The sequence below is a fragment of the Haemaphysalis longicornis genome, unplaced genomic scaffold (assembly GCF_048455015.1).
Source record: "Haemaphysalis longicornis isolate Haplotype H1 unplaced genomic scaffold, Haemaphysalis longicornis Haplotype H1 scaffold_26, whole genome shotgun sequence".
NCBI classification, from domain to species: domain Eukaryota; kingdom Metazoa; phylum Arthropoda; class Arachnida; order Ixodida; family Ixodidae; genus Haemaphysalis; species Haemaphysalis longicornis.
In genome coordinates this window covers 2,608,180-2,633,024 of record NW_027526319.1, presented here as the reverse complement: position 1 = coordinate 2,633,024, position 24,845 = coordinate 2,608,180, and the positions used below count along the sequence as shown (strand labels likewise).

The 24,845-nt window shown below is 48.7% G+C and overlaps 3 protein-coding genes across 3 annotated transcripts in view; 2 read left to right on the top strand and 1 right to left on the bottom strand.

Moving 5' to 3' along the window:
* Window positions 1–24,845, bottom strand: part of LOC144172799 (uncharacterized) — a 168,381-nt gene that overhangs the window by 102,827 nt on the left and 40,709 nt on the right. The window lies entirely within an intron of this gene.
* On the top strand, window positions 134–5,609 carry LOC144172792 (uncharacterized). Its single transcript, XM_077701398.1, has 3 exons — window positions 134–272; window positions 580–777; window positions 1,162–5,609. Exons 1-3 carry the CDS (start codon window positions 153–155, stop codon window positions 3,442–3,444), a joined length of 2,601 nt encoding a protein of 866 aa, XP_077557524.1. The 5' UTR covers window positions 134–152; the 3' UTR covers window positions 3,445–5,609.
* On the top strand, window positions 18,955–21,178 carry LOC144172768 (uncharacterized). Its single transcript, XM_077701372.1, has 2 exons — window positions 18,955–19,059; window positions 19,488–21,178. Exons 1-2 carry the CDS (start codon window positions 18,955–18,957, stop codon window positions 21,048–21,050), a joined length of 1,668 nt encoding a protein of 555 aa, XP_077557498.1. The 3' UTR covers window positions 21,051–21,178.

Sequence of the window (24,845 nt, the reverse complement as noted above, 5' to 3'; positions counted from 1 at the left end):
TAAACAAAATGGCGTCTGTTTGGATCGGGGCATGTGATTACGGTCGAGCTTCCTTCCGTGCTTACTTCCCCGTCAGAGTTGTGGCTTAATTGTTTGCGCAGTTGGTTACAGGTGCGCACTCTTGCTGTGGGCCCACGCTTGCTTAAACTGTCATGGATGGGAAACAAAAAAGAAGAAAACGCGGAAAGTACAAAGCGTACCTAAATCCAGGTAATTCATTCCGCGTGCCGAAGCAAACACTCTCATCTGAACGACGGAGACTCTGCAATGCTGTAAGTTATTTCATCTCAAAGCTTTTATGCTGTAGTGTCCAGTAATTCACAATGATTACGAAAGCGTCGCTTTGTGAGCCGATCCGCGCGCCGTGTCAGGGAGCGATGCGGACACGGTCGGGAGTATGTAAAGTCGGTGCAAAGAAAACAAGCGTGTCAGTTGATGATGATTTGGCTGTAATCAGAAATGTGCCTTGTGTGCGGTTCGTACTCTCGCCCGTGTAACTGCTTCGTACGTGACACGGCGCGCTGACTACACCACGTGTCGGCGCCCTTTCTTGATGGTGACTGCGGCTATTTTCTGCAGGAACACTCGCCTGCCGTGGCCCACAGCGATGGAAGTGATGAGAATGACGCTCGTGCTGAAGACGCGAATGTGCGGGAGAAACACTCGCCTGCCGTGGCCCACAGGGATGGAAGTGGAAGTGATGAGAATGACGCTCGTGCTGAAGACGCGAATGTGCGGGAGAATGTTGAGGCAGTTGCTGTGCCGGAGACTTCCAGTGTAAGGACATGTTACACAACTTCAAAAGTATCCGTAAATAATTCGAGGTTTTATATCATACGATGACCGCACTGTTCCAGTTGTAATCTCCATAAATATCGCTACTAGCGTCTACATTTGCTAGCTTGGCGCATTTCAATGATAGATTGGTTAAAGTGATTTCCAGTACTATTCATAACCCTTTCATGGCTGATAATCTCTGAAGTGTTGTGTAACGATTGCCTCGATCTAATTGAATTTCTCTTATTGGAGGATAGGCAAGTTTAGTGGTAAGTGGCACCCAGTAACTGTAGTGGTGAGCGCATTCACCACTACTTGTGTTGCTTGCAGTAGGAACTAGTTGCTTAGTGAAACCAAATTTGATATGTAAATTTTTATCCACAGGGCATTTTGAATGACCAGCCAGTGACTGGATGTGAACAAGTGCCTCACCACCCCACTGAACCAAGCCATTTGACTACAGCGGCAACAGACAGAGATGATGTGCCATCCCAACCTCATGCCACTGTCACACCAGATTCTTCTCGCATGGAGTCAAGGCTTGGTGAACTTTTCGATAACATTATCACAGAAAAGGTAGTTGTCTCAAAAGGTGACATGTTGCTCATGGTTCTAAAACATGCTCTAAAAAACAAATTGTCTTTGACAGCTCTTACGAGCCTAATGGAAATGATTAACTTGTTTTTTAGCAGTCCAGTTCTCCCCCACTCCAAGTATATGCTTGGTAAGGTACTTGAAGGTGGTGGCACAAAAATGATTTTTCATTTTTACTGTCCAGCTTGTCACACCACAGTCATTCAGCTGAAACAAGGCAGCTCTGTTGAGTGTTCAAAGTGTCATCGTGCACTCAATGCTTCCTCAATAGGGGACTCTTCATTTTTTGTTTTGCTAGATGTACCGTCGCAACTACAAAAAGTATTGAAAGGGTGTAACATCCTTGATGTTACGAAGCCCCTCAACCAAAACAACTGTCTGCCAGACATCTGTGACGGTGAACTGTACAGAAAGTTTGTTGCATCAACAGCAGAAGTCGGGCATAGAATAAGCTTTACTCTGAATGCTGATGGCACTCCGCTCTTTCGATCAAGTGGCACAGGAATCTGGCCTATACAGCTTCAAGTAAATGAGGTTCCTGCTGCAGAGAGAGGGAAAAAGCTTGTCCTAGCTGCGCTCTGGTTTGGAAAAAAAAAACCAGACATGGCTCTTTTTCAGGGAGCATTTGTTAATGCTATGAATGACTTGTCCGAGAAAGGCTTCATGCTTGAGCACGAAGGGGCACAAAGAAACTTCAAAGCGTTCTGCATATGTTGCGCAGTTGATTCAGTAGCCAGAGCGCCTATGCAAGGCACTAAACAGTTTAACAGCTACCAAGGCTGCAATTGGTGCCTTCAAGTAGGAAAGAGGGTTGCGAAGTCTATGAAATACTTGGTGCAGTTGGAGGAGCCCATGGAAAGGACTGAAGAGCAGATGATTTTAGATATGGAGGCTGCTGTGACAACGAATGAGCCAGTGAATGGTGTAGCGACTGCCTCACCTCTAGTAAACTTGCAGCAATTTCACATAGTCTGGGGCTTCGTCCCCGACTACATGCATTGTGTTCTACTTGGAGTGGCAAGGCAGTTTCTAGAAATCTGGCTGAGTGACCCCAGTTGCAAATCTCTCACTAAGCGGGAGGCATTGATCAGTGGAAGGCTAGTGGGAATTTCACCACCACGAGAAGTAAAGCGAATGCCTAGGCCCGCCAAAGAACGGAAATGGTGGAAGGCCAAAGAGTGGGAAAATTGGCTGCTGTACTACAGTGTACCAGTGCTTGAGGGGATCCTAGACAGGTCCAAAATTGAGCATTGGGCTTGCCTTGTTGAGGCACTGCACATAATGTTGGGACGGACTTTGACAGTCGCAGGCATTGCCCGGGCAGAAGAACTACTGCTAGATTTTCATGTACGTGCTCAGTTGTTGTACAAGAAAAGGTGCATGACATATAACATGCATCAGCTGACCCACCTTCTTAAGAGCGTGCGTCAGTGGGGGCCACTTTGGGCACACTCGGCCTTCCCTTTTGAAGCAGGGAATGGCGGCTTGAAAGATGCCGTCAAAGCTGCAAATGGGATCCCTCACCAAATCTGTAGAGTTATACAGATGGAAGGAGTGACTGAGGAGCTTTTAGAGCTAGCTGACCAGCCAAAAGTTCTACAGTTTTGTGCTTCGCTAGACACTCGCATCACTCAAAAAACACTGCAAGTATCAGGTGGCATCCGTTTCTTCGGCCGTGGGGTTCCGTACGCACTGCCAAGTAGCTGTGATGAACAGCTTCTCAATTGTGTGCAGTATGCTCGCATGCTAAACGGAAAGGTTGTTTTAACCAGCAGCAAATATGCCGAAGGAAAAACTACTAATAGTTCAGTAGTTCAACTGCATGATCATTCTTATGCAGTCATAGAGAATATAGTCTGCTCAAACAATGCAACAGCGCATATTATAGTGAAGCGTCTGCAGTGCATGCCTGTGAAGTATGCTTCTGTGAGGATGAAACACCTGCTGAAGGTTGTGCGAGAAGCAAAAACTGTGAGAGTTCTGCCGCCTTCAGACATTTTGACGGTTTGCGTGTGCATGAAGGTTGGTAAAAAAAGGTATGTGTCCCCTGTACCAAGCTGCTTCACGATGTAACGATGTATTTTTGAATGAATGTGCACACTGGTATTGTGCAGAGGAAAACGTCTTTAGTCTAGTGTGGACTGTCTTAACTGTTGTAATTGTTGGAAACGTCAAAATGGCGGACGCGGTATTCAGCCGTCTATGGCTGCTCGCGGTCAGCCAATTTTATCACTTTTAATTGTTATCATTCGTAGCTTTCAGAGTTTTTCTTTTTGTTTTAGCCTTTCAAGTGTTATAGCGAGTACTTGACTGAAATCCAAGGTGGCAGAGGCAAATTAAAACGTGCCTCAACCGGAATCTCGTTATTCGTTTCTTGGTGTGACTTCGTTAAATTGGAAGTGGCACATGAAATTACTTCGTAAAATCGAGATTAAAATACATGCATTTAGAAAATTGTTCGTTAAAGGAGCACTGACACCAATTTTCGGCGTTAATATTATTGCACAGTTCGCTTCCTTCACTCAACAGAATACCCTGGCTGAAATATGAGCAGCCTGCGACGCGAAGAACATAGTTGAATTGGATCGCGTTTATCGCGCCGACGGAGCAGCGCGCAGAGCGGCACTCAGCAAATGGACATCAGCGTGACATCACTCCAGGAGAGGAAAAAAATGACGCGCAGCGCTCGCCAAAAACTCGTGACGTCACTTCACGCGCGCGGCCCCACGAGCGGCGAGCGGGCGCAACACCCTCTCAAGCGGGCGCCTGTGACGTCCGCACAAAGCGGTGAGGTCAAACCGGGAGGCTGCCATATGCGCCGTTCGGGATGAAAGCGCGGGAATTTGAAACAAACGATTTTCAGGCCGTTCAATGTAATTAACTATCCCGCGCTGAAGTATTTGAAGTGCTGTTGCAGGTTCGCCAGACCATTAAGCATCGATAAAAGCAATAAAAGCGTAACATAAAATTTTCGTGTCAGTGCTCCTTTAAAAATTTGAAAAAATTCGTTATGTCACGAATTTCGTTAGATCGGGGTTCGTTATATCGAGGTTAAACTGTATTATGCCTTGTGTACATTTTGTTGAAACATTTGTGGTCGTATTGTTTAAACTTTTGTGGAACTACTTGGCTGTAATGTTTGTATATATTATGCTTTATATACATTTTTTTTTCAACTTTGGTTGAATTAGTTGTCATGTCCATGTGTTGTGTATATATATGCTTCATATACATTAACTTATTCTGCCAGTGGCATACGAATTGTGTTTGCATGCTGCACGCGATGTGAAGAACCTTCCTACATTTGTGCTTGTGTACAAAATCATAATTTGTTGTGCGTGTATATCTTGTAACTCAGTATGTGTGAATGAGTGTCAGTTTCTTGAAATACATTTTTTACTACCAGTTGTGAACCTACGCTGTTGGACCCTCATTCATTCCCTAGGAGCATCTCTACATGTGTCCCTTCAAAAACTGATATGTGGCATTTACTAGGAAATAATTAAGTGTGTAAATAGTCTTCAACCGTTGTAAAGAGTCTGCATGCGGAATATTGGTTTTTACACAAGTCAAATAATAAATATAATTGCTGCAACAGTTGCTGTTCTCTAAAGCCATGTTCTGGAAACAAATTGCTGGTGTTGATACTGTTATGCAATAAATATGAAGCATTCAACACTGTGCATTAGGTCAGACTTGTATTTGCATTTACGAAACATTCACTTGGCAACATTTAAATAGCATGGAGGAATGGTGAAGACACGCTTATTAGTGTGGGCAGGGGGGATGACAAACTAAATTCTTGATGCTAGGATGCCCAGGTGAGTATATCCATCTAGGAGTGTCCCCCCATTACAAGGGGCAGCCGCCAAGCCATTATCATAATTAAAAAGTGATTGCACACACTTCCAGTTGCAAATGTATAAAAATATGTAATATGCTTGTGCTATGTGGCAATTTCAATTGGTAGATGAATGGTGGAAACCGGAAAACCTGTGTCAAGATTTTGGTGCATGTTAAAGATCCCCAGGTGGTCGAAATTGGGTACTCCAGTTGGAACAAAAAAAACCAATCGCTTCCAATTGAGGCACACACTTCACCACAGTTAGAACAAAACATACAATTTGATTTGAAAAAGTGCTCGTGTTCACAACTAGATGCCCAAACTGAAATGTGAAATTCCTGTTTTTAGCTAATGGATCTCACTTGGTCACAGTTGGGCACCACAATTGTGATCACGAATTCAGTTGCCTGCAAGTGGTGCTCATTCGATCACAATTGGTTAAGCCTGTTGGAATAAAAAATTTTAATTGCTAGCAATTGGACTTCCCCTCGTGACAATTGGAAACAACTGAACACAATTACACCAGTTGAAAAACCTAATTGGTTGCAATTGTTTTTTTTGACTGGGGCGGCAGCGCAAGGGATTTTGCTTCGTGACAAAGGAAGTTTTATCAGCGACAGACCAAGACAGACAGGCATGGTGAAAAACAAGAAGGCGTAGGAGCGCCGCCTCGGGAACGCTAAACAAACTTTCCACTATTTTGCATAGTTTCCGAGAAGCGGCGCTGGCTGGCGGACACGAAAGCACGCTGGAAGGCTACGGAGCGGGGAAGGGTAGGAGAGAGCAACAGGAGAGTGGCTGTTTGGCCATTTTTCGCTCACGCGTTAGGCAGTGTTTATACAGGCGGCGTTGGTCAGGAAGACTGGTGGTTTGCGACTTTTCCTTTGGTGGTCACCAGTGGCGAATTGTGTGCATTTACGCACCGACTTCAAAAGACGAGCGGGTCAACATTTTCGCCTATGTACGACAGCACCTTTCAATGATAGGCAGTTAGTATTATTAGGAGATTTTAATTGCGTATTAGCCGCACGAGACAAGGTAAGCAGCAGGCCTTTTAAGGATGCGAGCACTGAGTTGTTGTGTAGGCAGATTGCGGAATTCGGGTTATAGGATGTAGCGGAATGCATGGAAGGTGGAAGAAGTGCGCAATACACTCACTTTCAAGGCACAAGCCATGCCCGACTGGACAGAATATACTTATCGTTAGACATGGAGCCAAAATGCCACAACTACATGGTTTTGCCACTGTCCTTTACTGATCATTGTCTTGTAGCATGTAGAATAGGGTACAAAAACGGCGTAACACTTTTACATGGGAGTTGTGGAAGCTTAACGCGACCATTATTTATGACGAAAATTTCAGCGAAGTAATAAAGGACCAGCTTAGCAAACTAGAAAAAGGGAGCCACAATACGTTTTCAGAAATATGGGAGCTCGGCAAGCAAGCAATTAAAATTAAAGCTATTGAGCGGGCCAGTTGCATAAAGTATGAGCAAAACATGAATGAAACGACGCTGCGAGCAACATTGAACAAGCTGACGGAGCAAGAAAGCTCAGCACCAGGTGTGTTCAAAGACGACTTTAGGCAAATTAAACAACAACTGGAGGTTATTGACGAGGAACGCTATCACGGAGCACTCGTACGTGCAAGAGTTGACCAAACGAAAGTCGGTGAACGGCCTACTAAGAGGGCCTTGGGACTCGAAAAAACACATGCTAGGCGAAATCATATAGCCGAAATAGAATGGAACGGCATAACATCTGGAGATAACAAGCACATCGAACGTGCTTTCTTCGAGTATTATCAAACGCTCTTTTCTTTTCGGCCTGTCAACAGTGAAACCTTTAAGAAAGAATTTTTAGACAACATGCCGAGGCTCGACAATGAGACGAAGGAACGATTGGAGCAGTCAATAACATCAAAAGAAGTAGAAGAAGCAATCGAGAATCTAAACCCAGGGAAGTCTCCCGGCCCAGATGGTTTAAGTGAGGCATTCTACAAGGCGTTTAAAAGTGAAATAGCGCCGTTGTTAGCGGCGGTTTTCAACGAGGCTTATGATTTGAACTCTCTGCCAATGTCCTGTGGATTAGCTCAAACAGTTTTAATTCCAAAAACAGAAGATATAGGAAAACTTAAGAAAGTTACAGCATATAGACCTATCTCGCTTACCAATGTCGATTATAAAGTATTTATGAAAATTCTCGCCAATAGGCTTCAAGGTGTGATACATGAAATAGTAGGCCCTCATCAAACATGCGGCATACGAGGACGGTCCATATGCACTAACATTCATAAGGCTAGGTGCGTGCTTGAGTGTAGTGACGTCACGCGAGTGCCTGTCGCTATGCTTCATCTCGACCTTGAAAAGGCATTTGATTGCGTGTCACATGAATTGTTGTTCAGTATTCTGGATCATATTAATGTTGGTTCTGTTATCAAGGAGGGGGTGGCGCTCGCGTACCGGAATTGCAGTACGCGGTTGATTGTGAACAAGACATTGGGAGCGCCCATTAACGTGCAACGCTGTGTGCGCCAGGGCTGCCCGCTCAGTCCACTATTGTTCTGCATTTACATTGAGACGTTATGTTTGCGAGTTTTAAAAGATGTTGATATTCGGGGGTTCCGCCTTCATGAGTCAGAAGTCAAGCTTTTGGCGTATGCAGACGACATTGCTGTTCTCTGCGAATACAAGTTCAGTATTATGAGAGTAGTGTACATAACAAAGCTATTTAGTGCAGTTACCGGGAGCTCAGTCAATTGGGGAAAGTGCCTAGGGTTTTGGCACGGCGAATGGCAGTCAACCCCCGGCACTTTTGCCAACGTCAGCTGGGTAACGACCCCAGTGAAGTACCTCGGTGCCCCTTTGCAGTTCTATAGGGACAGTGAGCCGTATTGGCGTGAACAAACCCAGGAGATTCGCGCAAAGGCGGATAAGTGGAAGGGGGCTTTTTTGTCAACATTTGCTAGGGCAACGGTGTGCAATTTGTTTTTCATTTGTAAATTGTGGTATGTAATGCAGGTACTGCATTGCTCTCGTGCGAATGTGCAAAAGCTGCATCGGGTGTTTGCGGTTTTTGTGTGGGACTCAACCTGGGGGAGGTGCAGCCGCACCAACCTGTTTAGGAGAGTGAAAGATGGGGGACTGGGGCTGGCGCATTTATTTGTGCGCCAGCTGGTCAACAGATTTCTTTTCTTAAGGGATGTAAGAGACCCCTTTCTTCGAACAGTATGTCAACTGAGGCTGGGCAGGGTACTTCCTGACTATGTTGTCACCACCGAGTACCTGTCGGGGGGTATTTTTGGATTTTTGAAAGAAGTAGTTGGGAGTGTGAACTTTTTGAGTGCACGTTTCTCTAAAGGTTATTTAAGCACAGTGAAGCGGAAAACCTTGTACAATGATATTGTGGATGTTGTCTTCCCTGTGCCCTTGTACAGAGCTATGTACTGTGGAGGACCCGGCCAGGATGTGCTCAAAAGGGTGAAAAGAACGCAAGTACAGCCTGGAGTAAAGTCTTTTTTCTTTCGGCTACACACGGGAACATTATTAGTCCGGACTTTTATGGAAGAAAGGGGGCTTTTTGTGCCATGGGGGACAGATTGCTTTAGCTGCAAATCGCCGGAGACGATAGACCACGTTTTTTTGCATTGTTGGGAGGGCGTATATTTTTGGGATGTTTTACAGAGGACACTTTGCAAAGACTTCCCGCTAAACCCTCATGGCATACGGTATCTCTCCGTAGACAAAGAGGGTGGAATGCCTTATGACTTAGTCATGGCGTTGGGCCTCCACAGCATATGGCGCTCACGCACTGCGAGACTGTACAACGACGTAGATGCCCGTTCCGCAAAGCAGTACTTCAGAGAAAGTGTAGGTCGTTATGTGGAGGTAATTAAATCTCAAGACGTATCGCCTGTGTGGCTGCCAAAGATAGAGCAGCTTACGTCATTGAAAGAGTTTTAAAGGACATCACTAAGCCTAAGTCGGGCCGCCTCACCACGTGTTTGTCGTATATTATTTACGCTGTTGATCTGTGACGTGTTGTGAATTGTCGAATCCAGGCAATAAAGAAAAAAAAAACAGACCAAAATTTCTGGGTTTAAGTAGCCCAAGAACGACTATCGTCTTTAATAAGCGTTTATGGAGTGAATTTAAGATCCAGAATAATGAAGCAAACTCAAATGCCAAAGAAGCACTCTCATTAAGGTGGCATAGTGGAGCATAGGCAAATTCAATTCTGCAGCGTTCGTTCTCGACGCATTTATTTCAAGAGGTCTTGTTTCTTTTTTGGTTACATCAAACTTGGTAACACTTGGCAGCAAACATTTTAACCTAAATTTGGTAACCTAGCAGCGTGTGCACATGCGTTGCCTTCTCACCTATCCATGTATGCATAAACTCAAACCGGTGATGTCGCATGTTTAAACGTGAAAGAGCGCCGAGAATATGGCTTTGAAACAAGCCTTTCAAGGTGAACTACAAATATTGGTTCACATCGGAGTTCCGAACATGCAAGTTGCTCTTGATCCTGCAGGAATTCGCAGCTACTCGACAAGCTTGAACTTGAGGTGGCAACGGCAGTGATTGCATGTTCCAAGGCAACGGCTTTTCGCTGTTTCTGTAGGGGCCGCTGGCCACTCTGACACGTGTGAACGAGCGCGCGAGAGCGCCTGACGTGGGGCGCGTGCTCCGACGCTTCTGGAATAAGGGGAGTTCCATTCTTGCTGCTGAACGGGTCGGTCGTCTCTCTCGTGGGCTCCGAACATGGTGCCAGAAGTGTTCAGCCATGCCTAGCGACCCAGATGTTCCCGTCGTCCGTGTCGGCGCCTCCGGACTACAAGCGCCGGCCCCATTTGTGTTCACAAATCCGGGAGAATGGCCTACGTGGATCGCCACATCCGAAGATTATGTCTTCGCGTCTGGCCTCGACTCTGCGGGCGACGAACGAAAGGTTCGAACGTTACTCTACGTCTTGGGACCGCAGACGCGGACCTTGCTTACTTCGCTGGGACTATCGGCAACGGAGTCGCAACCCTTTGCCACAGTCAAGCAGACATTGACCCGTCATTTCGTTCATCCCGTCAACGAGATCTACGAGAGTAGACGCTTCCACCGCCGAACGCAGCAGCCTGGTGAGTCAGTAGATGCTTTGTACGCGGAGCTTTAGAACCTGGTCAAGCAGTGCAGCTACAGCAACTCAGAGGTGGAAGGCCGCTTGGTTCGAGACAGATTTGTTGTTGGCCTGTTAAACGAACAGCTTTCAGACCAGCTTTGCCGCAGCACGAAGCTGACAGCAGAAGAGGCGCTATATCAGGCTCGCTTGCACGAGGACGCCCAAAAAGAACGCGCTGCGCGGTCACTTAGCACGCCAGAAAACCTGAATGTCGACGCAGCTAAGAAGGGCGGTGGCGGTGGTGGTGATTTATTAACAAAGGAGGGAAGAGAAAAGGCCTGGGATATTGTTGAACTCAACGGGAAGTTCACCCTCATACGACCCAGTCCAGGGAAGGGGATTGGGGCTTCAAAGGATAGGAAGAGAGAAGGGGGAAGAGAAGAGCGGTAGGAGAGTGGGAGATAGTCTATATCGCGTTCGTTTAGTCCATGACTCGATGGCTACAAACGCAGCGCTAGTCCTGTTGTAACCAGGAAGTTGACTAGGTGCTGGAAGACCTCCCGTCGGATGGCGTCCGGTCCCGTGGGGAACAGGAAGTCTTCTAGCTTGTGGCTTGGGGCACCGAGTCGCTGGAGTTCGGCCCGAAGTTGTGCCCTTGCGGTGTCGTGCTGCGGGCAAGAGCACAGCAAGTGCTCTAGCGTCTCGGGCTCTGGGCAGTCAGCGCAGGTGGGGGATGCTCGGCGGCCTTGGTGGTGCAAGCGCGCTCCCACGTTGCAGCAATTGAGCCGCAGGCGAAGAAGGAGCGACCGGGCGTCTCTGCTAATGCGTCCGGGCAAGACCCGTGGGGCCTGGCCACTGACTACTCGGGCATCTGGATGCATGGCCTCCACCACTCGTGCCAGGATAGTCCTTGCAGCGTCAAATGACACCACATCCCGGGAGGCTGGAACCCCTGCCTGCCGAGCAGCACCTTTGGCCAAGGCGTCTGCAACCTCGTTGCCCGTGATGTTCACGTGCGATGGCAGCCAGTGAAGTCGCAGTGGACACCCCTGCGCTTCCACCGCATGAAGCTTGGCCGCCAGCGACCGCTCAACGTAGCCGCTAGAGCTGGCTGGCTGGTCGGCGGCACGCAGACGGAGGAGGGCAGACCGTGAGTCAGTCAGGATGATGGCCCCCCGGGCCTGGGTGCCCTGCTTGAGAAGATCTGCAGCCAAGTGGAGTCCAGCCAGCTCTGCGTGGGTGGATGAGGCAGGGGCCGTGCAGGCGGCTCCGGCTCTGCCCATCGGCTGTTGTACAGATCCATCCGTGTACACTTGCAGATGTCCGGCAGCGTCGCCCTGCAGCAGGGCAGCCACCTCTTGGTGGACGGCCTGGGGTGGAGTCGACCTCTTACTACGGACCCCCGGCAATGTGGTGACAATGCGTAGAGCCTGCCCCGTGCCTGGGGGTGGTGGCTCCAGGCGTGGCCGCTGCGGCAACGCGATGTGGCTCTCGTACGTACTGAGTAGCATGCCCATCCGAGAGTTGGGCCGGCTGCGGTAGCGCTCAAGGATGGCCACGCCGTCAGGTGTGCCCTGCAGGCGGTGGATGTGGTGGAGACCCACCTGCAGGGCCCGCATCTGGATGGGCCAGAAGCCTGCCTCCGTGTATGTCGCCGCCACCGGAGTTGTGCTCGGAAGGCCCAAGCAGAGGCGGATAGCCCAATCGTCGCCGCTTGACACCCTCCTCACTCGCTCAGCACGAGGAACGCCGGCTTTCTGGGAGCTGCGAATACTGCGGTCGCCAGCCTCACCCTCGAGAAAAGTGCCCGGCGCGGCGGGCCACGTGCAGCTACTGCAAGACGCAGGGTCACTTCGCCTATGTCTGCCGAGCAAAGAAAGGAAAAGCCAAGCTAGGCTCGGTGGAACTCCACGCGGTCGGCACGCGCTGTGCAAGGTACGCTGACGTGCGCGTGAATGGCATACCCGCCAAATTCAAAATAGACTCTGGCGCCGAAGTTACAGTTGTCCCTTCAACTTTTCCTGCCGTTCCCAAAGTTCTTGATCGAGCAGAAGCGGAGCTCACCGGTCCAAGCAACCAGCGTTTGCCAGTGCTCGGGACGTTTTCCGCGACCATCAACTGGAAAGACAAGTCGACCACTCAACGACTTTACGTCATGCAAGGTGAGAACACCCCGCTACTTGGGCTTCCCGCCATAGAAGACCTGGGTGTCGTGAAGTTCGTCGACGCGACATCTTCTACAATGCCTCCTCAGCAACCTCGAATCTTTCAAGGGTTAGGTGTACTCCAGAACCGTACAAGATCCGCCTTGTACCGGATGCACAGCCCTTCGCTTTGTGCACCCCGCGGAGGATTCCAATTCCATTACTGCCGGTCGTCAAAACTCAACTCGACGAGATGGAGAGTCAAGGCGTCATCCGCAAGGTACACAAACCAACGCCGTGGTGCGCCGGTCTCGTTGTTGTACCAAAGTCGACAGGTGCTACAGGATTTGTGTAGACCTCACCAAGCTAAACCAGTATGTCCAACGGGAACGCTACGTTCTTCCAACTGTGGACTCTGTGTTAGGTCAGCTGAAGGACGCACACGTCTTCAAGTTAGACGCCACATCAGGATTCCATGAGGTGAAGCTTTGCCCTGAAAGTGAAGAGCTGACTACCTTCATCACACCCTTCGGTCGGTATTGCTATCGTCGCCTTCCTTTCGGTATCGCTTCCGCTCCGGAATTCTTCCAGCGCCTGATGTCTCAAATCCTGGATGGTCTTCCGGGAGTTGTCAACATGATCGACGACATTTTGGTATTCGGGAAAGACCGTCAGGAACATGACAAAAGACTTCAAGCCACCATGAAACGCCTAGACGAGGCCTGGGTCACGCTCAACACGAAGAAATGTGAGTTCGGAGTCAAGTCTCTCCGTTTCCTCGGGGTTGTCGTCAACGAGAACGGAGTGTCACCAGATCCAGAAAAAGTCAAGGCAATCCAAAGTCTTCCGCCACCAACGGATACCAGCGGAGTACGCAGTCTACTCGGTATGGTCAATCACGTTGGTCGCTTCCTTCCGCACCTCGCAAGCGTGACTGCGCCCATCCGAGCTTTACTTAATAAAAACAGTCACTGGACCTGGGGTGTGGATCAAGATACCGCACTTAAGAAGGTCAAGGAGATGCTCAGCTCAGACTGTTGCATAGCTCTATATGACCCATCGTTTCCAACCGTGGTCTCGGCGGATGCAAGTTCGTATGGTATCGGCACCGTGCTTCTCCAAAGTCAACCCTGTGGGGCTCGACGCGCTGTCGCTTTCGCTTCGAGATCTGACTCCAACAGAAGCCCGCTACAGCCAGACAGAGAAGGAGACACTGGCGATAACATGGGCTATAACGGGGTTCGACCAGTACCTGCGTGGTCTCTTCTTCACGGTGGAGTCTGACCATCAACCCCTTGTAGCTCTTCTCGGACATAAAGACCTCGATCAGCTACCACCAAGGATTCAGCGCATGCGCATAAAGTTGATGCGCTACCAATTTCAAGTAAAGTACGTGCCGGGGAAGTTGCTGGCAACCGCGGACACGCTGTCCAGGGCTCCCTGCGGTACGCTCCCCCCAAATTAGTAAATGCTGTTGAACTCTTTATTGGGGATGTCTACAAAGGCCTCTCAGCACCAGTAGCAAGCCGCCTTGAAGAGATTCGACAAGCCCAGCTACACGACGAGGAATGCCTCGCAGTCAGTGGTTTCATAGAAAATGGCTGGCCAGACAAGAGCAAGGTTCCAGTTCACCTCGTGCCATTTTGGAAGGAAAGGGCAAGATTGAGCACTTTCAATGGAATTATACTTTTAGACCGCCGCCTAGTTATCCCTCGGGCGTTGCGAGCCAATTTGCTCGCCCTCCTCCATGATGGACATCAAGGACTTCGCCGGTGCAAGGAACGAGCAAGAGAAAGTGTCTGGTGGCCTGGATGCAACATGCACATTGAACACATGGTTACAAGCTGCGAACAGTGCGCAACCAACGGAGTGGTGAACCCCGAACCACTTATGCCTACAGCGACACCGGATCGTCCGTGGCAACATCTTGCGATCGACCTATTCCAATGCAAAAGCCGTGAACATCTTGTCGTCGTAGATTACTACTCGCGGTTTCCCGAAGTAGTGTCCCTCACTTCCACGACTAGCGTAGCAGTGATAAACGCGGTCAAGAGTTGCTTCGCGCGGCACGGGATCCCTGATGTCGTTCGGACAGACAATGGACCCCAATTTTCATCAAACGAGTTTGCCAAGTTTGCTCAAGCGTACGGTTTTCGCTATGAAACCAGCAGCCCGCGGTACCCGCAAAGCAATGGCGAGGCGGAACGCATATGGTACGGACGGTAAAGTACCTTCTGAAAAAAAAACGATGACCCGTACCTGGCACTCCTATCCTATCGTGATACACCGGGACCATCCGGATTTTCCCCAGCCCAGCTTCTGATGGGACGCAATCTTCAGACGCGGCTTCTGTGTCTTCCAGAACGCCTGAGTCCTCATACCCCAAGTCGTCGGGAGTTCAAGAATAGGGATGCTGCCTATAAAGCCCAACAAGCCAAGGCGTTCAACTCTCGACACCGCGCTAGTCCGTTGCCACCTTTAACAGCAGGGGACCGTGTATGGGTGAAGGATCTAAATTGCCCAGCGACACTCCTCAGCCCAGCTCAAAGGCCTCGCTCATTCGTGGTCGAAACACCAAGGGGCGTCGTGCAAAGAAACCGCCGCCACTTGGTACGATTCCAGCCCAACGCGACGCAGGACTCCACGTCACACGAGGGAGAAGAGTGGACGGGACACGAAGAGGAAGAGAGTACGGGAAGATCGCCAACTTCGCCAACTTCTGGGACAGTTTCTGTTCCTGATTCGGCGCGGTCTCCAGGCAGCTATCGCACGAGATCTGGCCGAGTGGTCCGGCCCCCGCAAAGACAACTTATAGCGTTTCGAGTGTACCCCTTTGTTATAGTCTAAGAGGGGAGATGTAGGGGCCGCTGGCCAATCTGACACGCGTGAGCGAGCGCGCGAGAGCGCCTGACGTGGGGCGCGTGCTCCGACGCTTCTGGAATAAAGGGAGTTCCATTCTTGCTGCTGAACGGGTCGGTCGTCTCTCTCGTGGGCTCCGAAGTTTCCGCTCTCATTCACGTTCCGGGCCTTGCCGACGCTCCTTCGATTTCTGCTATGCCGGTAGACCAACGTTCGCATCCTTCTCATAGCACGTTAAAAGGGAAACTGCTGATAGAGGTGTTAGCAGTGATTTCCCTACACCCCCCCCCCTAGTTTTTCTGGACACCCCCCCTTAAATCCCCGAATTTCACTCTTGTCAGTCCTTGTATGGACCTTTTTCAGTATCGATCTGCGCATGCGCGGGCTGCCCGTCTGCTATTCTTGGCAGTAGCCTCGGGCACAATAAACAAAAGTGCGCCCCCCGAGCTTGCTGTTAGCGTTGCACGTATTTATTTCCTTTTTTTCGACAGCTCGTGGCAAGTTCGTATGTGCACACAAAAAAGGCTTTCAAAAGAAAGGAGCAAAGTGGTTTGAGGCTGACCACGCTGCGAGCACATTGCTACCAGCCAGGGAGTAGCGAAAATGAAAAAAAGAAGTAAAGGAAAAGGAGAGCTTCAACGGCCGCAGATTAGTCACGGAAACTTTCGCCTGCTACCGTGACATTCATATGAATGGTACGGGTGACGGGTGGGTGCGGGAGCAACTGCAGGACGAGAACATTTTGTGCACGAGTTCTCCAAAACCCAGATATTTTCGGGGGTGTGCCTTACTGCCCCCCCCCTCCCCCCAGAGCCATTGAGACACCCCCCCTTGATTCGATCCCTGGGGAAACCCTTGGGTGTTAGCACCGTTATCATGCCGTTTTCAGCTGATCACGCAACTTGCAAACGAAGCATCGGCGGTGCAAGGCGTGTCAAACTTGAGAAACAGACCGGCGGTGGCACCACCGACATGAAAACTGGGGAGAGGTAGCCAGATACAGCTTCGCTGTGAAAACTTGTGCACTGAGGGCTTGATGTGGCTATAGGAGCGCCGTCAGGAACCGGGACGCCCTATCCGGCCAACATCAACCAAGGGTCGGACGTCACAGCTAAAAGTCACGTAACAAAGCTCTTCTCGTCACTTCCTTTACAGTTGTCATGGCTCGTGAGCCTTTTTTTTCTTACTTTTCTGACGAAGGCACCGCGCATAACTTCGGGAGGCTTTGCACTGTGATAGGGTGTTTATTATTATTATTATTGCGCAAGTACGCCCTTCAGCTGCGGTAGGGTCGCTTTGTTTGATGTCCGAGCTTCCGTAAACGTAGCCGCTACGGGCATGATACGTTGTCGGGGACGGCTACAATGCTTACACAATTCGCAAGGGGCACGCCCTATAGGGGGCGCCCAACGCAATTCAAGATGGCTGTCCCATGGAGGATAGCAGCAGACGCCCCGTGTGCAGATCTGCGCCGCGTCGGCCGCGTCATATCCTTGTGAGAACTTGACCCCACGATGCCGCTCCCCTTTCATCGGCAGCTGTCGTTAGGTGACATAATGCGGCACATAAAAGCCAGAGAAAAAAGAATTCGCTGCATCATCGAAGGCGAAGAAGTTTTGAACGCGCATCATATTTGTTGCGGCGTAAAGGCGTGCAGCTCCCAGTCTGTGACGATACAAGGCCTGTGTGTACACACATCCCATGTCAAGAAAAAGCCGCACGAGCTGGAATTCATCTGCGAACGCGACAGCTCCATCAAGGTATGTGTGCATATTTTTCGTTTTATCGTAGTACCAGCGTGCTTAATCCGGCATGTGATCTAGAGCGAAGTAGCGCCGTCGTGAGGCCCCGGTCAGGTCGTGCCATTGTTGTTGTGAAGTGACGCGGCGAGAACGTTTAATTCGCGTCAAACATGCATGTATTCACCTAATGGTCTGTTTTATTGTGGGTCAACTCAGCGACGTAAAAGCGCGCATAGTGGAGTGGTCTGGGCTGGCGCCTCGTAGGCGTTGTGAAATATTAGCGCTTCGCAGCTGTTGTGCTCGTGATACCGGCTGTCGCCGTTGAGACCGTCCGCCTCGCGGCCCGTACTCGAGAAGCTCGGCAACGAATTCAGGCGCCGGGAAATTGCCGTACTCGCTCTCCGTGCGCGCCCCGACAGCGTACTCGTCGACCGGGTGCTGGCGGAGTTGTGCTGGACGAAAAGTAGGTGAGAGATCAGGACGCAGGAGGCGTAGTTGTACATATGATAATTTAGAAATTGGAGGGGGGAGAAAATAATATGTACGGGCAGGAAACGGTAAGAGTTCGGGCCGCGCGCCTGCGAGCGTGTGAGTGCGGCAATTTAACGACGCCTGATTTTGTTGCCGAGCTACACGAGCACGGCACGCATATCACGACGCCCGTCTTAGAGTACGTAGAATTCATAAATGCATACAGTTCACATGCGTGAAAATTGCTGAAGAATATTAGCGCTGAAAGGCCGGCCATGGGAATACACGTGAACAGGAATAGCGTCCGTCCAGTGTATTCCCACCCTGTGCCATGCCTTTCATCAAAATAATGTCACGCAATTAAATCTAACTTCCCGCTTGATTCCTTTCCACTGCTTACGAGATGCAATTTTTACTATGTCTGCACAGTGGATAGAGTGCTGCATAATGCCCACAAGTGTTTGATATGCTGTTTTTCATGTGTTGCAGGGTCATTGTTCATGCAAAGCTGGAAATTCTCAACGCTGCAAACACCTCATCGCAATGCTGCTCTTTGTACACAGGCAAGCATGACATTTTTTTTTCAATAACCTCTTTATTCAAACAGCAGAGTATACAGGTCACCTGGTACAAAACTGACTTGCACGTCATATTCTTAAATGATTCACGTCACAAACTGCCATACGCAGATTTTTATAGACCTTTGGGTGTGTGAAGGCCACCATTACATGTAACCCCACGTACTGCACAGTTAGCTATAGTAAAAAGATAACTAAAGTATAATTACTTCTTTTGCATGATTAACAGGACTGGCATCCCCAACCTGGAGCTTCTGACGTGTACCGACGTCAAACAGGCGTGGGGGAAACTGAAAGCATCGCCCATGTATCAAGCACGGGAGCTCCAAGAACTGTGTCACGTGCAGCCTCAGCCAAGACTTCACTTTTCTGCAGAAGAGCAGCAAGCCATTCGGGAAAGACTCATCAAAGCTCTCCCTCAAAGTGCACTTGCACTGCACTTTCACGGCAGGATGCAGCAAGCGACTGGCCCTCCACCACCTGCACTCGTTCCGACAACTAAGGAACATGCCTTGCTAGCGCACATGTTAGAGCAGGATATGGATCCCTACACACAGATGCTTTTTCATGATGCAGCATTTCAAGACGCTCTGAAGCTGAAGATATACATATTCTCAGCTCAGGACCTTTCAGAAGCTGAACAAAGTTTCTACAGCAAACACGTAGCTGTCAGTGAGGCGCAGGCGGTAACGATGCTTGCTGAGACTCGGTCACAAGAAAACACGAAGTGGCACAGAGAACGCAAAGTGAGAATAACAGGCAGCAAGTGCCATGAATACTTCACGTTCGTGCCGAAAGAAAACCGTTCATGGGAAGAGAAGATTTCTGCTATGATGGCCGACACCTTCCGTGGCAATGATGCAACCCGGTACGGAAAAGAAAGTGAACCAGAGGCCACCGCAACGTACGAGAACCTGATGGCTAATGAGGTCACGCAAGTTGGTTTTTGCGTACATCCTTTACTGCCGTGGCTTGGATACAGCCCAGATGGTGTCATCTTCAAGGAGGGCAAGCCGGCTATTCTCCTTGAAATTAAAAGCCCCGTTTCTGGACAAGAAAAGAAGGCCGCAGAACTGGCTGCAGATAAAAAGCTCCGCTACATCAAGAAAGATGGAGAGAACCTTGTTCTCAACCAAAAACACAAGTACTTCTCTCAAGTTCAGCTTGGGATGTTTTTATTGAACCTGAACCTCACACACTTTGTTGTGTACTCCAAGGTGGAACCATTGATTCTGACCATTCCACGCTGTGACAACCACATCGACATACTGGAAATAGGGGTTCACAGCGCGGGAGACAAGGACAACGAAAAAAAACACAAGACGAGCGCTGAACTTCAACAAGCTTTATTGACGATAGCGCCCAGAATATATACAGAAGCGGAGACACAAAAAAGCGGCTAGCCAGCTCTATTGGCAATTGCAAGAAGCTTAGCTTGGATATATTTTTTACAGTCAAAACTCATAAAATTGATTGGCCGCTTCGAGTCATTGTTTCTGAAAATGGGACGTGGCAGAAAGCTGTTGCCTTGTTTTTACAATCCAAACTAAATCTACTTACGATTGATGACCCTTTTCTCGTTAGAGACTCTAATGATATCATTGCTTTTATCTCAAGTAGTGACAAAGGTTTCAACGCCTGCTCCATTGACATCAAAGACTTATATTACTCCTTGCCGCACGACACGTTGCTACGTTGCGTTGAGTGCTGCATCGATGACTTTGGCTCTATTGCTTTCCAGAATGCGACCGGCATTTCTGTGACAAACTTTTTAGCACTTCTGGGCCTGTACTTGAAATCTACCTTTGCGTCTTGGAACAATAGCACTTACATACAAAAAAGCGGAGTGTGCATCGGCTCATGCATCGCTCCCATCTTAAGCGACATTTTTCTGGCCCACCATGACCGTATCCTTGCTAGCCGCCTTGATCAAGCAGTCGTTCCTAAAGTTTTTCGCTTCGTAGATGACTTTCTCATTCTTTTTTCTGATGGTCAGAAGCATGTGAAGTTGGCGTGTGCTGTTGCCGATGTGCTCTGCATTTTTGAAGACTGCCTAGCACCTCTTGTCCTCACCCACGAACTTCCGGTCGATGGGGAGTTGAGATTTTTGGATCTGAAGCTTAGCATTTCTACTGCTCACCTGTGCTGGGTCTATGAGCCCCGGGCAAACAAACCCCTCCTGCCTTTTCTGTCGGCACATTCTAAACTTGTCAAACGCGGTATCGCAAATTTATGTTTCACCAATGCCCTGCACAAGTCTTGTAGCCACTCTATGGAGCCTAGCCTTCTCACACAGGCGTCTCGCCTGAGGAGCGCTGGGTTCCCGGAGTCTCTATTGGTTTCCGTGGCCGAAAAATTGTTAAAGAAAATTAAGCAGGGAGAGAATGCCACGACAGACTGCGCTGACGAGAAAAAGCCTCTTGCGGTGCTGCCATATTTGCACAAAATTTCGCACGGTTTGAAGAAAATAGGCAACAAAGCGAATGTCAGAGTGGTGTTCTCTGCCCCTGATAAATTATCAGGGCTTTGCAAGCGCGTAAATTCCCGTGCCGGACGAAAAAACACTTGCACCACCAAGCACAGAAAGCCCTTTGTTCCTTGCACTGCTGGCGTTGTTTATGTCATTTCGCTCACTTGCGGAAAGAAGTATGTCGGCCAAACGGGCAGATGCCTAAACGAAAGATTAAAGGAGCACTATTACAATGTCAATACCGCAGTACAGGGCCATCTGGGTATTCATTGTCGAGATTGTGGTTGCGTTCCGGTCTTTAACAAATGTGAAATCATCTACAGACACCGTGAGCAGCTAACACGCGAGATCGTAGAAGCTGAACAGATACAGCGACTGGGTGAGCTGTGCATCAGTGTGCCGTCGGTTGCACTTTCCAATAACGAACTCCGTTATCTGAATGCGTCGCGATTGTGTTAAACACATGCATAAGTGTGACTTCATGCCCTCCGCCTTGTTTATCTTGTTTTTTTGTCTTCTTTTTTGTGTCTCCGCTTCTGTATATATTCTGGGCGCTATCGTCAATAAAGCTTGTTGAAGTTCAGCGCTCGTCTTGTGTTTTTTTTTCGTTGTCCTTGTCTCCCGCGCTGTGAACCCCTATTTCCAGTATGAATTACCAACACGCCCAAGCATCCACTCCACATCGACATGCTTGTGCGGAAGCTGCAGGCCGTCTACTTCAAGCACTTTTTGCCGAAACTGGCAGCATCAGTTTAAGAGGGCTTCTGAATTGATGCCTAAGACACAATAAACTGAACGTCTTGCGCTACATGCGCATTTGTTTCAACATCATTTGCATTGGATTGGTAGATTTACTTAACAATGAATAAAATAAAAAGAAGGGCAGCAATAAAAATAAGGGCAACAACACTGCAAGACGCAAATAATATCTCTGCCTACATAAACTGCACATGGCAACACACATTTCACTTCTTTACATCTTGTGTAACAGGCTGAGTAAAAGAGGAAAAACCCAGGACAGGTACTGACAAGTTCTGCTGGTGGTGCTGTTTCAGTATTTTCTTGGGAGCCGTAGAACATAGTCTTAAAGCAAAATGTTCTCTAGAAAGGGTTGGATCTTTCTGCTTAGGAATAGGAACAGTGAAATGAAGTCACTGTGGTAGATCTACAAAATGTAGTTGTTAAAATGCCAGATGCCATACAAAAAGAATGCATTGACTGCAAAATGACCTACAGCAATGTACAAGGGTCTACACAAGTATTAAGTTCCGGATTGTGCTCTACGGGCAGATTTGTTGCACAACAATGAACTTGGTGTAGAGCAGACGAAGTAAGCAATCACTGGGGGAGGGGCCCCTTTGAAGTGGCACCTACTCAGGGTTTCCGGCTTTAAAATATGCACACCATGAAGCATGCACTCATGATTCACAGGCGATACGCACAATCAAAAACACGTGTAGGGCTACCAACTGTCCTGGACTTTGCGGGACTGTCCCGACTGTTCATACAACGTCCCAAGTCCTGCACCGTTCCTGTAGGGACAGCTATTCGTCCTGGATCGTCCCGTTAGAAAATTTTATGCGGTAACGCAGACTCAACAAGTCAAATCGCGCTACAGAACACAAAGTTAGTACAAACTTGTCTAGGCAGAGCTGCTGGTAAAGCTGAACTTATGCATAAAGTGTGACAACTTTTACGAGTACATCCTCTAGCAAGAACGCTTGTTGTGAGCAGCATGTAGCCAGCTGGAGTACCACTTCAAGAGGCCGCAACAACAAAGAAACGATAGATTTGTTTGGAAGACGCCACAATAAAGCAAAGTGATTTTGTTGCCTCCGTATGTTAAGGTACGCTACTTTGCCCCCCCCCATCTCGACTTCCTTCAATGAAGAGCCATACTGCATGTTGTGGAGCTTCAAAGGGCAATGAAGACAAAATACTTTGAAATAACTAGCCTTTGATAACCTGCTAAGCTATCACCTGCTAGTCACGAAAGAATTTTTTAACAAAAGACAAAGCAAACTCCAAAAAACTTCTCAATTTCGTGCTGCACACCAGAAATGACAACAGGGGAAACACTACAACGTAGTCATCAGCATGACTGCACATTACCATTACACTGAATTAATAAAGCAAAACTATGCGCCAGAAAGATCGCAAAGTCTCATTTCTTGGTGGTAGCTTTGGTTGATGGCTGCTACTCGGACTGAACAAACAAGCCTTCTAACACTTAAGGAGTGGGCGAGAAAGTTGCTGGTGTCGCCGCCATTGCTTCACCCGTTTTCCTTAATATCTTTTTGGATTGTAGGGTTTAATGCGCCGACGCAACGCAGGCGATTAGGCGCGCCGTAGTGGAGGACTCCGGACTAATTTCGACCACCTGTGGATCTTTAACGTGCGCCGAAATCTCGTACACACGGGCGTTTTTGCTTTTTGCCTGCATCAGAAAAGCGACTGCCGCGGTCGGGAATCGAACCCGCGACCTCATGCTCAGCAGCGCAATGCCTTAGCCACTGAGCAACCGCGGTGGGTGCCTTAATATCTAGACCGTTTGTTTGAAGTTTAGAAGGACTTGTTGTTGGGCGAGTTGGGGCATTAGTTGCAAGTCTGCGCCTGTCTTTGTGTACCTCTCTCTGTGTTGCGTCTTTCTTAGCGCAGTTTACCCCTTCCGACATTCGTTTGAAGTGTACTGTAAAATTAATAAGATAGTAGAACAAGGCAAACTCCCTAATGAACCAAGCTTGCATTTTGTCTTTGTGACCGCTTAAAATTGACAAAATTAATCTACAGCCCTTTACTATTACATGCCTGTGTTGCCTGCATCTTTCAGCCCATAACCCCAGTTTTGAATGTTTACGAAAAGGCTAGCAACACTAACACAATTTGAAGTCGACAGGGGACAATGAGAAACAAGGAAATACACTATAGGAGTAAAAAGCTAATAAACTGTGCATAAAAGAACAACATGAATGAACGAGTACAATTTAGGGAAAAAAGGGGGAAGGGGGAACCTGTAATCACACAATGGAAAAACAAACACGGACAGCACAATCAAGGCCCCAACACAACACACCCACAGGCCTCTAGCTGACACCAAATCGCTTTTCGCACAGTATTGGTGTCGAAAGGTTGACAATGGCTGCAATTACAAGAAACACCTCGTCAAGGGCACCTACCATTTCCCATGGCACAGGTCCCCTCAACACCTTGAACACCTTCATTCGCTGAATAGCTCTCTCAACATGCACCCGTGCCCTTGCTATGTTCAGTGTTTTAGCAGCTTCCTCAGCTGTAAACTGGGCTTTCTTTCGCAAGAAAGGTGGCTGCACAACACCAAGTCCTAGCTGCCCACACTTGTCATCCACATTAAATCCCTTATCAACCATTACATCGTCTTCAAAGCTGTCAAGCTTATGTAATACAGCTGACTTTTCCACACAAGCTTTGTCGGATGCCCTTCCTCCAAAACCGTTGCTGATGAACGTGATCAGCCCGGCGGGGGAAACACCCACAAGCACTTTTGCTGTATGCACCCCTTTATAGTGCGAATATGTCAGTATGCGACAAGACGCACAGTGCGACTTCTCGAGTTGCACTTCGGTGCAGTCAAGTACCACTCGTACTTCTCTATAATCAGTGAAGCACTGCGGTACATTCCTGCTAATTTCATTCTTGTCAGGCCATGGTATGGCAGCTTCAAGAACGGCTGCCATTTTCTGCAGAGTGGCATAAAAGTGCCTAGTGGCAGTCTTCCTGCTCACCCCAAACAATGCCGCCAAACAAGTGAATGGCAAGCACGTTTTCAACCGCACAAGAACAAGCACAACGCGGTCATAAACAGGAAGTGTTGAGTTTGTTTGGTCGACTGCAGCCACCTCACTAACAATTGTTTGCAATATACTGATGGACTGTAAGCCAGTGAAGGCAAGCACATTGCTGTCGGTGTCAAGGAGATCAACAAGTTTAGATGTTTTCTGCTCAGGTGAGTGTGTGTTTACCTGCACACCTTTTTCGAGCAGACGTGCAGCAAGACCATCCTCTACACCTCTGCTGCCCAGTGAAAGTTCAAGAAGAGCTTGTGCCACTTCATCTTCTTCAGCTGGAACTTTCGCAGCAGCTGGATCATCTCCTTCTTCATCTTGAACTGGAGCGTTTGCAGCAGCTGGATCATCTCCATCTTGAGCTGGAGCATCTCTGCTGCCACCATCCTGCACTGGTGCAGTTCTAGCAGCTCCACCGATGGGGCCTGCCGTC

Coding starts and splice junctions, on each gene's coding strand:
- LOC144172768 (XM_077701372.1), top strand. CDS start 18,955: ATGGCCGACACCTTCCGTGGCAATGATGCAACCCGGTACGGAAAAGAA. Junction 19,060..19,487: donor TGGCTAATGAGGTCACGCAA/GTTGGTTTTTGC, acceptor GATAGCGCCCAG/AATATATACAGAAGCGGAGA.
- LOC144172792 (XM_077701398.1), top strand. CDS start 153: ATGGATGGGAAACAAAAAAGAAGAAAACGCGGAAAGTACAAAGCGTAC. Junction 273..579: donor GACGGAGACTCTGCAATGCT/GTAAGTTATTTC, acceptor TATTTTCTGCAG/GAACACTCGCCTGCCGTGGC. Junction 778..1,161: donor CTGTGCCGGAGACTTCCAGT/GTAAGGACATGT, acceptor TTTTATCCACAG/GGCATTTTGAATGACCAGCC.